The sequence below is a fragment of the Mustela nigripes genome, chromosome 6, assembly GCF_022355385.1.
Source record: "Mustela nigripes isolate SB6536 chromosome 6, MUSNIG.SB6536, whole genome shotgun sequence".
NCBI lineage: Eukaryota > Metazoa > Chordata > Mammalia > Carnivora > Mustelidae > Mustela > Mustela nigripes.
Window position 1 is genome coordinate 21,349,634 of NC_081562.1, and position 17,034 is coordinate 21,366,667.

The 17,034-nt window shown below is 38.2% G+C and overlaps 2 protein-coding genes across 13 annotated transcripts in view; one reads left to right on the forward strand and one right to left on the reverse strand.

The window, feature by feature from the left end:
• ANKS1B (ankyrin repeat and sterile alpha motif domain containing 1B) overlaps window positions 1–17,034 on the forward strand; it is a 1,094,885-nt gene that overhangs the window by 267,925 nt on the left and 809,926 nt on the right. The gene's annotated exons all lie outside the window — the stretch shown is intronic.
• On the reverse strand, window positions 771–2,198 carry GARIN6 (golgi associated RAB2 interactor family member 6). Its single transcript, XM_059404155.1, has 2 exons — window positions 1,584–2,198; window positions 771–884 (listed from the first exon to the last, which is right to left on the reverse strand). Exons 1-2 carry the CDS (start codon window positions 2,196–2,198, stop codon window positions 771–773), a joined length of 729 nt encoding a protein of 242 aa, XP_059260138.1.

Consider the following 17,034-nt stretch of genomic DNA (forward strand, 5'->3'; position numbering starts at 1 on the left):
CCATTTGTTTCTGTCCCTGGTGTTATATTTTGGGGATTTTAGAATTTTTTTTGGTTAACACATGTAGATGAAAAATGGATGAGGGTCTTTGAGAGTAATCTTTAGCATTTATTCTGTCATCTGTGCATTTAATCACAAATATCTAGTTAAGGGAAAGTTAAAGATAGGTCAGAGCCTGATCAGAAATTGCTATTTGTTTTTATTATTACCCTTCCCTGTTAATAGAGCATATATTATTAGAGCAGAGAATTTGAGTTAAATTGTATTAGGATGGATGATGTTGCTTTCCTCCACAGTCTTATATGAGATGTCCACCTCTGCACCATGTGCAGGATAGGGCTTTGAAACTCTTTTTTCCTGAAGAGTCAGTCATGCTGGATGGAAACCTCTAGCTTCCATTCTGTTCACTCATGTAGCCTTCACTCTGTAAGTTTGTAATGAGGAGGTCTGAATACTGAGCTGTTAGCTGTTTTTGCAATGGGCTTGCCAGTAGTTTCTGCTCTTAGAATCACCATATTTATGCTGCCCTCTGGGAAGAGGTCAGTAGCTCCTACTGATGTTCTAAAAGTAACCTCTGAGTATAAGAAGGGTTTACAGCCCTTGCTAACAGCAATATTAAGACATGTCCAATGCTCCCATTATGACCATTCTAGCTTCTGTGAAGGCTGCTCCTGTCACCATCCCTGCCCTTTTCTCTGATACTGTAGGCTTTGTGACTGCAGAAGTGTGTGAACTCTTGAATGCAGTTAAGTGTGGGAGGCATGATGAATTCATTCCTCCCCAGCATAACCATAAGAGGTGGTCCCAAACAATTCAGGGTTCATGTGAAGACTCCTGATGTCAACTTGATCTTGATCCCTTCCATAGAAATGAATGGCATTTGCCTATGGGAGAGACAAACGAGTGAAATAAAGAAAGTGAGACCTTTTATTCCTATAGCGAAACAGTAAGAGCTTATGATAAGAATTTTGAGATCTCAAGTTCAATCTCCTGTTTGTTGCAGGAATCCTTCTCTTCAGTGTTTCCACAATGACCACATGATCATTCCAGTTTTGCTTCGACAATTCTAGTGCCAGCCAGGACATTATTATAATTCACGAATGAATATCCTCATATACTTTTTAAAATACACTTGTGTTATTATTTCTGCTGGCTACATGGCATGCACTTTAATATTCTGATATTTCTGCTGGCTACATGGCATGCACTTTAATATTCTGATAGCTACTAACAATGGTCACAAGCACATCCCTGTATATCTGATGTATCACATGGTGATCACTGAGCGATATGGTGGGGAGGCTATGGTCAGGATGCCACAGATGGCAGTACAGTATTGGACATGAAATTAAGAGTTGCTAACAGCTAAGGAAGATCTGAAATATAGCATTGGGGAACACTTTGCAACATCCAGAACTTCCCCAATGTGACATGGCCTCCAAATGGAGGTTCTTTTAGCCCTAAACCCATCTAAATGTAATGGATTTTCTAGGTGAACCTCGGTACCAAAGGCTCTGCAGGACTTTTAGCTGCTCTCCCATAGCACCCTGGCCCCATCTTTTAGAGTCTCTGTGAAGACTTACCTCTGGGCTATTGTCCTCTTCTTCAAACCCAGTTATGTCCAGCGTGTCTCCAACTGGGGTGGCCTGGGAACCGCTGTAAGCCTCTACTGGTGGTCTCAGAGTGTAAACAAGGTTTTCCCAGTAAACGAAAAGATCTTTTGTATTAGAAGGAGGACACAGCTGAAGGTAAAAAGAGCGGCCAGTGGCAAGCTTCAGGCGGAGCTGTTGTTTTTTACCATTGTGGATGGATATTGTTACAAACTTCAAGGGAAACAGTCTGGTTAGCTCTAAGATCTGTGTAGGCTTGTAACCTTTTTCTTGGGTGGCAGGACCATGTCTGTTATAGTCATCACAGATAGCAGCTGGTCGAGCCAGCAACATGACATCAGGTAGTGTGAAGTGAGGGCTTGTGCGAACAATGCCCACAGTCACCATTCGGGCACGGTTGTGCACATCAATCACTTCTCCTTTTTTGCTGACCTGTATAAAGTCACTCTCAAACATTGGGGCATACTTGAATATTGTATACTCCCCCTTATACAGTTGTTGCTGCAGTTTCCCCATGGAGGTATTAAACATCCCCATTGCGGGACTGCTTTGGGCTGTATAATGTGGTAACTTAGATTGATTTTTCATGACTATCTTTTACCAAGGACTCCTAGGGGTCCCCCACACTTTACCACACTTGGGAGGGCGTCCTATTTCCCTGGTTTCTCTAGCAGGTGAATTAGCAGTGGTCTTTTGCAGGCTTTTTTGGTTTCTGAGTAACTGAGAACAGGGTGGGGGTACTGATTACCAATTGCTCAATGCTAGAGACAGTTGCACCTGCACCAGACTGTGCTCTGCCTAGAACATGGAGATATTGAGGTGCACAGTGTTAGGGACCCAGTAGATGACAGGGTGCTCAGATGTTGAGTGGAGAAGTCAGGGCCCCAGTAGATGTTACCATGTGCAGATGTAGAGCAGTAGAAGTCAGGGCCCCAGTAGATGTCAAGATGCACAGATTTTGGGGCCCCAGTAGATGCCAGGGTGCACAGATGTGGAGACCCACAGAGGTCAGGGCCCAGTAGATGTTATGGTATGCAGATATGGAGGAGCAAGAGATCCAGGCCTCAGTAGATGTCAGGGTACACAGTTGTTGAGGTGCTCAGATGTTGGGGTCCCAATAGATGTCAGAGTATGCAGATGTTGAGGCGTGTAGATGTTGGTGTTCACTTGGAGTGGGGAGGGGACCTCCTCTTGAGCCTGACACACTGGTTCACAATAGCCTCTGCTTTTTTGGATTCCACAACCTAACTGCCAGTTGTATTTGTACTCTTCCTCTTCCCAAACTCCTCTCTTCCCAAACTGAAGCCTCTACCTAGGCTTAAACCACCCCACAGGACCCCTTTTATCCTCTCCTGCCCATTGTGACCTGTGCCCATCACACAGCCCTTTGTCTCTGTTGCTCAACAGCCCCTCCCTCAGAGCAGGGGCAAGGTCCTCTCCACTGCTCCCTACCCATCCTTACTACTCCAACCTATCTACCTTAGGTCAGCACAACCCCTTGCCCCAGGGGCCCACTGAAGGATCTTAATATATGGGTAAATTGCTTTCCAAAAGGTTTAGGTAAAATTTCTGTTAGGTATGAGTTTAAAATATACATACTCTCTTATCCATTACTTTTAGTTTTAGTCAATTAGAATTAATTGTAGAAATTTACCTTGAGGGACACCTGGGTGGCTCAGTGGGTTAAGCCTCTGCCTTCTGCTCAGGTCATGATCCCAGGGTCCTGGGATTGAGGCTTGTATCATGCTCTCTGCTCAGTGGGGAGCCTGCTTCCCCCTCTTTCTCTGCCTGCCTCTCTACCTACTTGTGATCTCTGTCTGTCAAATAAATAGAAATCTTAAAAAAAATAAAGAAATTTACCTTGAAGAAAGAATTGGACAAGTTGGTAAATAGGTTAGTATGGGGTATTTATCAAGGTTTACTGTAGCAAAAAAAGATCACAAATGAGATTAATATTTTACAATAGGGGTTTGGTTAAATAAATTATGGAGTATTCTGTGATAAAGTACTCTGCAGTCATGAAAATCATTATGTAGTTCCCTATTTGACAGGAAAAGATATTCCTGAATTTTTTTTTTTAAGGATAGAGAGCAAAGCAAAAAAGATTTCAAACAAGTGTATGTGTGGTTCAGTGTATGTAAGATCATCTCTGTGTGTGTTTGCATGTGAAAGTAGGTTCAATGACATGTTAAAAGTTCTTATCTCTGGGTGGTATAACTTTTATTTTCTTTATACTTTCTATTTTTATTAGGATAATTTCTATTAGTGGAAAAAATAAAACTATTTTTTATTAGCAATGTCTATTTTTACAGCCATGATACATTTTATGTTTTGATACACCCTCACATTGCTGATGAGATTTTAAGCTTTTTCCTAGACATCTCTATGCTGACTATACAGTGAAAAGAGACTTAAACATCACATTTATATTTTATTCTTAACACTATCATATTGTTTATACATATAGAAAATCTGAGAAATTTTGCCAGCTGTTATAAATGTTATCAATGCAAGAAGATTAAGATCTTTATTGGTATAATGGCATAACACAAACATGTAAAGCCATAGTTTTTGAATCATTAGTTTGTTCTATAGGTCAAAACAAACATTTTTTCTTCCCTTCATATTGCAATATCTGGTTATTTCTGATAATATGAATATTTTTCCTTTGTTTATTAAGAAGCCTGTTAACATACCAATAGCAATTTTTTGCTGGCCTTTTTAAAGTCCTTGTATCTTAATTTCTACTTTATGTCTCTATTACTTTTCTTATAATTAGAAAAAACAATAAGCCTAATATACATTTAGTAATCAAACTAACATTTGAAAAGTATCTCAGTGGTTTTGGTGTTTTTGAAAAGAATAATTAACATTAGAAACAATAATTTAGTTTAGGTGCTTTAAAAAAATAAAGTGAAAATATACCTGTTTTCTTAAAAGCACTTTTATGCCATGCACATTTATTATAAGATATTTATCTTAGCGTTCCATTAAAGCATGAGATAATTTTCTTGTCTCCGGGAAAATCAGACAACTGCAGTACTTGTAGGACCTATGAACTTTCAGGAATTTTTCCAGACCATTCATTAGACCATCAACAGTAGAACTTCTATTACTGGCCTGATAATCATCATGTGTAGCATTCTGGAAAATATATCTCTGTTTTCATTAAACTGGTATTGTTTGTTTTAAACTCCCCTAGCCATTTAGAATACTACCTTATTAATATTTGCCTGAAAACTTAAGGAAGTTCAAATGGCTAAATAAAAATCTACCTGAGCCTGAGATTAAGGAATTCTTTTTATGAAAATGCAGCAGCTTTCTGTATGCTTGCTCTTAAAATGTACTTCCATAGTTGGGCATTATATATTATTAAAATAAATTTATGCTCCCTGTCTTCTACATTAGAGTTGTGTCATCAAATAAATCATTTAACTTCCCTGGGTCTTATTTTTCTCATCCTTGAAACTGAGATGACTCATTAGGTATCTTTCAGCTTCAGCATAGTTATGATTTTTATGATAGGGATTTAACTTTTTCTCCCTGTAATGAAACTACTATGTACTTTGGAAATACTCCAAACAATAATAATGAGTCAAGGAATTATTCAGATCTCAATAGCTCTCAGAGTTGTGTGATTCAATATACAGACTTATTCTGTTGCTGAACTTCTTGCTGAAACTTTTAGAAGAAACAACATTCAAAATGTTAGCTCAGTAATTTGGGTAGTGAATAACTGGAGTGCTTAAAACAATGTAACTGAAAATATGGGTTAAACATTTTAGATAATTTAGTTAATAATGAAAATTGCTCTGGTACGAAGATTAGTTCTCCCTAAAGATGTCCACATCTTGATCTTTACAAGTTGACTTCATGACATTACATGATAAAGAAACTTTGCAGATGTGGTTAAATTAAGGCTCTTGAGATGGGAGAGATAACCTGGATTACCAAGGTGGGTCCAGTGTAATCACAATGGCCTTTATAAAATAAAGGCAAAAGTGATGATGGAAGCAGAGGTTGAAGTGATGATGACCATGAATGTAGGTGGTCAAAACGCAGGAAGTGGGTTCTCCCCTGGAACCTCTAGAAAGAACCAGCTTTGCCAAAATTTTGATTTTAGCCCAGTGAGAATCATTTTGGACTTTTGACATCCAGAAGTGTAAAAGAATAAATCTGTGTTGCTTTAAGCTACTAAGTATGTGGTAATATGTTATGGCAGCCCTGGGAAACTAATGCGATTTTGGTGGCTGGAAGTAGGATGTTGCTATAACAAATACATAAAAATATGGAAAATGTCTTTGGAATTGGGCAGTAGCTAGAGGCTGGAAGAGTTTTGAGTAGTATAACAGGAAAAGTCTAGATTGCCTTGAACAGAAATATGAATACTAGAGATTCTGTCAGTGAGGGCTCACAAGATGAAATGGTAGGAAAAAACCTATATTGTCTTAAAAAATACCTATATTGTTACAGTGTTTGTAAAAAGATGGATATTAAAGGCACTATTTGCGAGGGTTCAGAAACAAAGTGAGGAGAATGGTAGAGAAAACATATCATCTTACAGAATACCCAAATCATAGATAAAGTATTGGTAGACATGAATATTGTTGAAGGTGCTTCTGATAAAGACTGAGAAGTAAACGAGGAACATATTATTGAAAACTGAAAGAAAGGAAGTGTTATACAGTAGCAGGAAGTCTAGCAGAATTGTGTCATATCAAAAGCAAGATAGTAAGTGACAAATTTGGATATTTAGTTGAGATTTCCAAGCACAGTGCTGAATGTGCAGCATGTTCTCTTCTACCTATAGCAAAAAAGATAAAATGAGTGAATAACATTTTTTTCAATAAGAGCATTCTTTACTTGAGGCATACTTCAGAATATATGGCTCTAAAAGATACATATAAAACATTCCATCCAAGAAATATAGAATACATATTTTTTTCAAGTACACACAGAAGAATCCCCTGGTTAAATTGCATTAAAAAAAGACATAAATATTACAAGAAGACTGAAATCATACCCAGTATACTATCTAACCACAATGGTACAAAACTAAATGTCAACAACAAAAGAAAAAAGCTGGAAAATCTAACTTTTTAAGCAAAAAGAAGCTGGGATGTGATTATTTGAGACAGTCTAAGCCTGTTTAGTTTGAAAAAGAGGCTAAAATTTGTAGATTCACTCTCAAGAAAGTGTGTCCTGGGGAGAAAGCCAAAAGTGTGACTGGATATATTTTTTCTAGTGTCCACAGGATCAAAAAATCTATTTCATCAGATGCAGGCCTCTTTGAGGTGTGCATCTCCTAGATCTCCTCAGCCTTCCCAGCACAATCCAGAGGGTTATCCAGGAAAGATCTGTGGAGGAGGCTTTTGTTTAATGGGATGAATCCCTGTGACATACATGAGATACCTACAAGGTCTGTGAGGATGGTATATTAGTGAAGATACTGCTGATTAGGACTGAAAGGTACAAAGAGAAGACAAGATAAAAGAAGGTTGTTGCATTTGTAAAGGAATTTATTCTTGCAGGCAAGAAACAGGCTTATAAAACTATGCAGTTGCAAGTATATGTTAACTTTCATGAAAAAGGAAGTAAGACACAAAGGACAGGGCTGAGGATGGAGTTCAGAACTACAAAGGATTATTCCTAGTCCCTGAACCTAGTGGACTTTGACCAGTTGGTTTTCTAAATTGCTTATAACTGTTTACTTCCCCCTTCCCCCCCTTTCATTCCTCCCTCTTTGAATGTCTATATTTGTTATTATATGCCCATCCTACCACTGTTCCCATTCCTTTGGAGCAAATAACTTGTTTTCTAGTTTCAGAGATTCACGGGTGATAACATATTTTGTTTCAAAATGGATTATACTCAAAATTTCTCCCATACCTGATTTAGATGATGAGATTTGGGACTTTTTATTATTTTTTTTTATCAACATATAATGTATTATTTGCCACAGGGGTACAGGTCTGTAAATTGTCAGGCTTACAAATTTCACAGCACTCACCATAGCACGTACCCTCCCCAGTGTCCATAATCCAACTGCCCTCTCCATACTCACCTCCCCCTGGAAACCCTCAGTTTGTTTTGTGAGATTAAGAGTCTTTTATGGTTTGTCACCCTTCCAATACCATCTTTCATTTTCTTCTTCCCTAACCCCCAACCCCCGACATTGCCTCTCAAATTCCTCACATCAGGGAGATCATATAATAATTGTCTTTCTCTGATTGACTTATTTTGCTCAGCATAATACCCTCTAGTTCCATCTACATAGTTGCAAATGGCAAGATTTCATTTCTTTTGATGGCTTCATGGTATTCCATTGAATATATATACCACCTCGACTTTATCCATTCATCTTTTGATATACATTTAGGTTCTTTCCATAGGTTGACTATTGTGGACATTGCTGCCATAAACATTTGCGTACACAGTCCCTTCAGATAAGTACATTTGTATCTTAAGTGTAAACACTAAGTAGTGTGATTGCTGGGTCATAAGGTAGCTCTGTTTTCAACTTTTTGAGGAAACTCCATGCCATTTTCCAGAGTGGCTGTACCAGCTTGCATTCCCACCAACAGTGTAGGAGGGTTCCCCTTTCTCCACATCCTCACCAACATCCATCATTTCCTGACTTGTTAATTTTAGGCATTCTGATTGGTGTGTGGTGATATCTCATTGTGGTTTGGATTTGTATTTCCCTGATGCCAAGTGATGTGGAGCACTTTTTCACGTGTCTGTTGGCCATCTGGATGTCTTCTTTGCAGAAATGTCTGTTCATGTCCTCTGCCCATTTCTTGATTGGATTATTTGTTCTTTGGGTGTTGAGTTTTATAATTTCTTTATAGATTTTGGATACTGGCCCTTTATCTGATAAGTCATTTGTGAATATCTTCTCCCATTCTGTCAGTTGTCTTTTGGATTCATTGACTGTTTCTTTTGCTGTGCTAAAGCTTTTGATCTTGATGAAGTCCCACTAGTTCATTTTTGCCCTTGCTTGCCTTGCCTTTGGCAATGTTTTTAGGAAGAAGTTGCTGTGGCTGAAGTTGAAGAGGTTGTTGCCTGTGTTCTCCTCTAGGATTTGGATGATTCCTGTCTCACACTGAGGTCTTTCATCCATTTTGAGTCTATTTTTGTGTGTGGTGTAAGGAAATGGTCCAGTTTCATTCTTCTGCATATGGCTGTCCAATTTTCCCAACAGCATTTGATGAAGAGACTGTCTTTTTTCCATTGGACATTCTTTCCTGCTTTGTCAAAGATTAGTTGACCATAGGGTTGAGGGTCCATTTCTGGCTCTCTATTCTGTTCCATTGACCTATGTGTCAGTTTTTGTGCCAGTACCATACCGTCTTGATGATGACAGCTTTGTAATAGAGCTTGAAGTCTGGAATTGTGATGCCACCAACTTTGGCTTTCTTTGTCAACATGCCTCTCTGGCTATTCATGGTCTTTTCTGGTTCCATATAAATTTTAGGATTATTTATTCCATTTCTTTCAGAAAAAATATGGATGGTATTTTGACAGGGATTGCATTAAAAATGTAGATTGCTTTAGGTAGCATAGACATTTTCACAATATTTATTCTTCTAATACATGAGCATGGAACATATTTTCCATTTCTTGTGTCTTCCTCAATTTCTTTCATGAGTATTTGATAGTTTTCTGAGTATAGATTCTTTGTCACTTTGGTTAGGTTTATTCCTAGGTGTCTTATGGTTTTGGATGCAATTATAAATGGGATAGACTCCTTAATTTCTCTTTCTTCTGTCCTGTTGTTGGTGAATAGAAATGCAACAGATTTCTGTGCATTGATTTTATATCCTGACACTTTACTGAATTCCTGTACAAATTCTAACAGATTTGAAGTGGAGTCTTTTGGGTTTTCCAGTCTGCAAAGTGTGATAGTTTGATCTCTTCTTTTCTGATCTGGATGCCTTTAATTTCTTTTTGTTGTCTGATTGCTGAGGCTTGGACTTCTAATACTATTTGAATAGCAGTGGTGATAATGGCCATTCCTGCCGTGTTCCTGACCTTAGCGGAAAAGCTCTCAGTTTTTCTCCATTGAGAATGATATTTGCTGTAATTTTTTCACAGATGACCTTGCTGATATTGACGTATGTACCCTCTATCCGTACACTTCAAAGAGATTTGATCAAGAAAGAATGCTATACTTTGTCAAATATTTTTTCAGCATCTATTGAGACTATCAGATGGTTCTTGTTCTTTCTTTTGTCAATGTATTGTATGTATCCCATTGATTGATTTGTGGATGTTGAACCAACCTTGCAGCCTTGGAATAAATCCCACTTGGCCATGGCGAATAATCCTTTTAATGTACTGTTGGATCCTATTGGGTAGATTTTGGTGAGAATTTTTGAATCTGTGTTCATCAAGTATATTGGTCTGTAATTCTCCTTTTTTATGGGGTCTTTTGTCTATTTTTGGGATTAAGATAATGGTGGCCTTATAAAATGAGTTTGGAAGTTTTCCTTCCATTTCTATTTTTTGAACAGTTTTAGGAAAATAGGTATTCATTCTTCTTTAAGTATTTGGTAGAACTCCCCTGGGAAGCCATCTGGCCCTGGGCTTTTTTTTTTTTTTTTTTGGGAGATTTTTGATCTCCTTACTGCTTATGGATCTGTTCAGGTTTTCTATTTCTTCCTGGTTCAGTTTTGGTAGTTTATATGTCTTTAGGAATGCATCCATTTCTTCCAGATTGTCAAATTTGCTGGCATATTGTTGTTCATAATACGTTCTTATAATTATTTGTATTTCTTTGGTGTTGGTTGTGATCTCTCCTCTTCATTCATGGTTTTATTAATTTGGGACCTTTCTCTTTTCTTTTTGGTAAGTCTGGCCAGGGGTTTATCAATCTTATTAATTCTTTCAAAGAACCAGCTCCTAGTTTTGTTGATTTGTTTTACTGTTCTTTTGGTTTCTATTTCACTGATTTCTGCTCTGATCTTTATAATTTCTCTTTTCCTGCTGGGTTTAGATTTCCTTTGCTGTTTTTTCTCCAGCTTCTTTAGGTGTAGGGTTAGGTAGTGTATGTGAGAACTTTCTTGTTTCTTGAGATAGGCTTGGATTGCTATATATTTTCCTCTCAGGACTGCCTTTGCTGTGTCCCACAGATTTTGAACAGTTGTGTTTTCATTATCATTTGTTTCCATGAATTTTTCCAATTCTTCTTAAATTTACTGGTTGTCCCATTCATTTTTTAGTAGGATGTTTATTAGTCTCCATGTTTTTGAGTTCTTTCCAACTTTCCTCTTGTGATTGAGTTCTAGCTTCAGAGCATTGTGGTCTGAAAATATGCAGGGAATGATCCCAATCTTGTGGTACCAGTTGAGACCTCATTTGTGACCCAGGATGGGATCTATTCTGGAGAATGTTCCTTGTGCACTAGAGAAGAATGTGTGTATTCTGTTGCTTTGGTATGGAATGTTCTGAATATATCTGTGATGTCATCTGGTCCAGTGTATCATTTAAGGCCTTTATTTCCTTGTTGATCTTTTGCATGGATGATCTGTCCATTTCAGTGAGGGAGTGTTAAAGTCCCCTACTGTTATTGTATTATTGGTCAATGTGTTTCTTTGATTTTGTTATTAATTGGTTTATAGAGTTGGCTGCTCCCATGTTAGGGGCATAGATATTCAAAATTGTTAGATCTTGTTGTTGGACAGACCCTTCGAGTATGATATAGTGTCCTTCCTCATCTCTTATTATAGTCTTTGGCTTAAAATCTAATTTATCTGATATAAGGATTGCCACCCCAACTTTCTTTTGATGTCCCTTAGCATGGTAAGTTGTTTTCCACCCTCTCACTTTAACTCTGGGGATGTCTTCGGGTCTAAAATGGGTTTCTTGCAGACAACATATTGATGAGTCTTGTTTTTTTATCCATTCTGAAATCTTGTGTCTTTTTATTGGGGCATTTTGCCCATTTATACTTGGCATAACTATTGAGAGATATTAATTTAGTACCATTGTATTGCCTGTAAGGTAACTGTTACTGTATATTGTCTCTGTTCCTTTCTAGTCTACTATTTTTAGGCTTAGAGGACCGCTTACAATATTTCCTGTAGAGCTGATTTGGTGCTTACAAAGTCTTTTCATTTTTGTTTGTCCTGGAAGCTTTTCATCCCTCCTTCTATTTTCAATGATAGCCTAGCTGGATACAGTATTCTTGACTGCATGTTTTTCTCATTAGGTGTTCTGAATATATTATGCCAGTTCTTTCTGGCCTGCCAGGTTTCTGTGGATAAGTCTGCTGTCAATCTAATATTTTTACCATTGTATGCTATGGCTTTTTTGTCCTGGGCTACTTTCAGGGTTTTCTGTTTGTCACTAAGACTTATAAGTTTTACTATTAGAAGATGGGGTATGCACCTATTCTTGTTGATTTTGTGTGTGTGTGGGGATCTCTGTGCCTCCTTGATTTTGATGCTTGTTCCTTTTGCCACATTAGGGAAATTCTCTAATATAATAGACTCCAATATACCTTATACCCCCCCTTTCTTCTTGTGGAATCCCAATTATTCTGATATTGTTTCATCTTATGGTATCTCTTATCTTTTGAATTCTCTCCTCATGGTCCAGTAGTTGTTTGTCTCTCTTTTGCTCAGCTTCTTTATTCTCCATTGTTTGGTCTTCTATATCACTAATTCTTTCTTCTGCCTCATTTATCCTAGCAGTAATAGCCTCCACTTTTTATTGGACCTCATTAATAGCTTTTTTGATTTCAGCTTGGTTAGATTTTATTTCTTTTGTTTCTCCAGAAAGGGCTTTTATTTCTCCAGACAGGGTTTCTATAATATCTTCCATGTCTTTTTGGAGCTCTGCTACACTCAAAACACCCCTGATCCTTCTGTGACCACACAGGACCTGAGACCACAGTCCACACTGTTCCTTCAAGGGCTCCACCCCTGCTTAGCCTCTGGAGCCACGCCCCTCAGTGAAACAGACCTCTTAAAGTTCTGATTTTATACTCTGTTGCTCCAGGGCTTGCTGGGAGCCAGGACCTGCCTCCCCTGCAGTCTATCTTCCTGTCACTTCAGATACACTTCTCTGCACATCCTACTTTTCAGAAAGTGGTTGATTTTCTGTTTCTAGAGTTGCTCTTCTTTTCAATCTCTGTTCAGTTTGTAGGTGTTAAGTATGGTTTGATAACTGAACTCCTGTGACCTGATGTCAGCTCAGTCTGCTACTCCTCCATCTTGACCTCCAAGTCCTGAAATTTGAGACTTTTTAGCTGATAAGATTTAGATAAGATTCCAAATTTAAATTGATGTCATAATGTTGAGATGGGAGAATGTTGAGATGGGGGTGAATAGATTTTATGTGTGGTTAGATATGATCCTTTGGGTCCCAGAGAATGGGATATAATAAACAATAGTGCCTCCCTCCCTTTATAAATGTCCAGGTTTTAAATTATGAATGTGTTGATTTATATGTCAAAAGGAACTTCAGATGTGATTAAGTTAAGGATCTTAAAGTGGGGAGATTATCCTGGATCACCCATGTGGCCCTATTATAATCATAAGGGTCCTTATATTAGAGAAGATGATATCATGAAGAAAGAAAGAAAAAATTTCAATGTTATGTTGCTAGCTTTGAAGATGGAGGAAGAAGCTATGAGTGAAGGAATGTAGATGGTTTCTTAAAATGAAAATGCAGTGAACAAATTCTCTCCTAGAGCTTCCTGAAGTGATAAGCCCTGCTGACATCTTGATTTTACCCCTGTAAAACTCTTTTCAGACTTCTGATTTCAATACTGTCTGAGAATAAGTTAATATTGTTTTAAGCTTCTAAGTTTGTGGTTGTTACAGTGACTAAAGGAAACTAGTATGACAACTACGGAAATTTGGTCAGTAGATATTTGATTTGTTACATACTCATTCGAAGAGCAGATGCTTGTTGTCTGTGTCTAGGTAGAAGGTATGAGTTGCAGGCATTTCCAGAAAAATGTATGTTAGCTTTACTATCAGCACTCATTTGATCTAGGTTTTTATGATTTTATGTAGTCACTTTATATAACTTTTAAAATAATTGGACTAAAACTTTATCATTGGAAAGTGTCCATTTTGGTTATTTTTAGGAAACTATAATAATGATGATGGTAATAGTAATGTTAACAACAATATCTAGCATTTATTGATTGCCTAGCTCATGCCAGGTATGGGGATAGACACTTCACATTCCTTAAATCACTTAAATTTCACCACAATTCTATGAAATATTTTTACTCGATCTTGAGAAAATTGTGTTTCAGGAAATTAAATGACTTGCTCAAGTTTGCTTATCTATAACGTTTGATCTAAAACCCATGTGAATACTTCTCTATGAAATTTTAAATATTTTTTAAAGGGTACAGATTCTCACAGTAAGTAAACCTAAATATTGTTTATTGTTCAGTATTTTTCACTGTAGCATTTCTCTGAAAAGAGGATATCCATAATTACTGATGTCATTCTTGTTTAGTGTATATTCAATTGATATGCCATTTTACATTATGTTTCCAGGATGGCTGAGTTGCTAAATAAATTTATTAATCATTATATCGATTAAAAAAAAGAATGGCTTGATTGGAATCTCAGTTCATTTAGAATCCCTCCACAATTCTCCATTCTTTTATGCATTCATCCATCTATTTGTTCCACAAATGTTTATTGCCATTTGTTACATGTAGGCTATAGAGTGCTAAACAATATAAATGTGCATTATACCTCATGTTGTTGTGAATTTTGTGCCAGGTACTGTGAATGACATAAAATAAGGATTACATATGTGGTCTTCCCTCATGAACCTTAAAGTTTAGTTCAAGTAATTTCCTGACTGCTATTTATTGGTATAATCATGGACAAGTAACTTACCTTCTGTTTCCTATTCTTTAAAATGAGGAGGTTATTTTTCCATTTATAGGATTATTATAAAGATCTTAAAATAAAAATGCAAATTTCTAGGGGTGCCTGAGTGGCTCAGTGGGTTAAAGCCTCTGCCTTCTGCTCTGGTCATGATCCCAGGGTACTGGAATGGAGCCCCACATCGGGTTCTTTGCTCAGCAGGGAGCCTGCTTCCCCCCCTCTCTCTGCCTTCCTCTTTGCCTACTTGTGATCTCTGTCAAATAAATAAACTCTTTTAAAAAAATGCAAATTTCTGGTGGAGGAGTCAAGATGGCGGAGAAGTAGCAGGCTGAGACTATTCAGCTAGCCGGAGATCAGCTAGATAGCTTATCTAAAGATTGCAAACACCTGAAAACCCATCGGCAGATCGAAGAGAAGAACAGCAATTCTGGAAACAGAAAAACAACCACTTTCTGAAAGGTAGGACCGGCGGAGAAGTGAATCCAAAGAGACGGGAAGATAGACCCCGAGGGGAGGGGCCGGCTCCCGGCAAGCGGCGGAGCAATGGCGCACAAAATCAGGACTTTGAAAAGTCTGTTTCGCTGAGGAACATCGCTCCAGAGGCTAAACCGGGGCGAAGCCCACGCGGGGTCAGCATGGCCTCAGGTCCTGCAGGGTCACAGAAGGATCGGGGGTGTCTGAGTGTCGCAGAGCTTTCGGGTATTGGAACAGGAAAGCCGGCTACAGAGACAGAGCCGACAGTAAGCTCACAGCTCAGTGTTACCTTGAACCGGTCGCAGGCTCGGTGAGCTCGGAGCGCGGCAGGAGGTCAGGCAGATGGGAGTAACTGGGCGCTGTTCTCTGAGGGCGCACTGAGGAGTGGGGCCCTGGGCTCTCGGCTCCTCCGGGCCAGAGACCAGGAGGCCGCCATTTGTATTCCCGTCCTCTGGAATCCTACAGAAAGCGCTCAGGGAACAAAAGCTCCTGAAAGCAAACCCGAGCGGATTACTCACCCCGGCCCCTGGTAAGGGCGGTGCAATTCCGCCTGGGGCAAAGACACTTGAGAATCACTACAACAGGCCCATCTTGTCTAGGTAGATCAACAGAAGACCAACAAGAAATCCAGCAGAGAACAAGTCCAACTACCAAGGAGTGCAGTTTCAATACCAAGGAGAGCAGCAGAATTCCAGAGGAGGAGAAAGCAAAGCACGGAACTCATGGCTTTTTCCCTGTGATTTTTTTTAGTAGTCTTGCAGTTAATTTAATTTTTTTCTTTTTCATTTTTTGTTTTTTTTTTCTTGCCTTCCGGTAAAATTTTTTTTAACTTTTACCTTTTTCTTTTTTAACGTTTTATAACAAGTTTATCTAATATATATATTTTTTCATTTTTATATTTTTCTTATTTGTTTTCTTTTTTTTAATTCTTTTCTTTTCCTTTTCTTTTTTCTTTTTTCTTTTTTTTCTTTCTTCCTTTTTGACCTCTTTTTATCCCCTTTCACCCCCCTCACGATTTGGGATCTCTTCTAATTTGGTTAAAGCATATTTTCCTGGGGTTGTTGCCACCCTTTTAGTATTTTACTTGCTCCTTCATATACTCTTATCTGGACAAAATGACAAGATGGAAAAATTCAACACAGAAAAAAAAGAACAAGAGGCAGTGCCGAAGGCTAGGGACCTAATCAATACAGACATTGGTAATATATCAGATCTAGAGTTCAGAATGACAATTCTCAAGGTTCTAGCCAGGCTCAAAAAAGGCATGGAAGATATTAGAGAAACCCTCTTGAGAGATATAAAAGCCCTTTCTGGAGAAATAAAAGAACTAAAATCTAACCAAGTTGAAATCAAAAAAGCTATTAATGAGGTGCAATCAAAAATGGAGGCTCTCACTGCTAGGATAAATGAGGCAGAAGAAAGAATTAGTGATATAGAAGACCAAATGACAGAGAATAAAGAGGCTGAGCAAAAGAGGGACAAACAGCTACTGGACCACGAGGGGAGAATTCGAGAGATAAGTGACACCATAAGATGAAAAAACATTAGAATAATTGGGATTCCAGAAGAAGACGAAAGAGAGAGGGGAGCAGAAGGTATACTGGAGAGAATTATTGGGGAGAATTTCCCCAATATGGCAAAGGGAACGAGCATCAAAATTCAGGAGGTTCAGAGAACGCCCCTCAAAATCAATAAGAATAGGCCCACACCCCATCACCTAATAGTAAAATTTACAAGTCTCAGTGACAAAGAGAAAATCCTGAGAGCAGCCTGGGAAAAGAAGTCTGTAACATACAATGGTAAAAATATTAGATTGGCAGCTGACTTATCCACAGAGACCTGGCAGGCCAGAAAGAGCTGGCATGATATTTTCAGAGCACTAAATGAGAAAAACATTCAGCCAAGAATACTATATCCAGCTAGGCTATCATTGAAAGTAGAAGGAGAGATAAAAAGCTTCCAGGACAAACAAAAACTGAAAGAATTTGCAAACACCAAACCAGCTCTACAGGAAATATTGAAAGGGGTCCTCTAAGCAAAGAGAGAGCCTACAAGTGGTAGATCAGAAAGGAACAGAGACCATA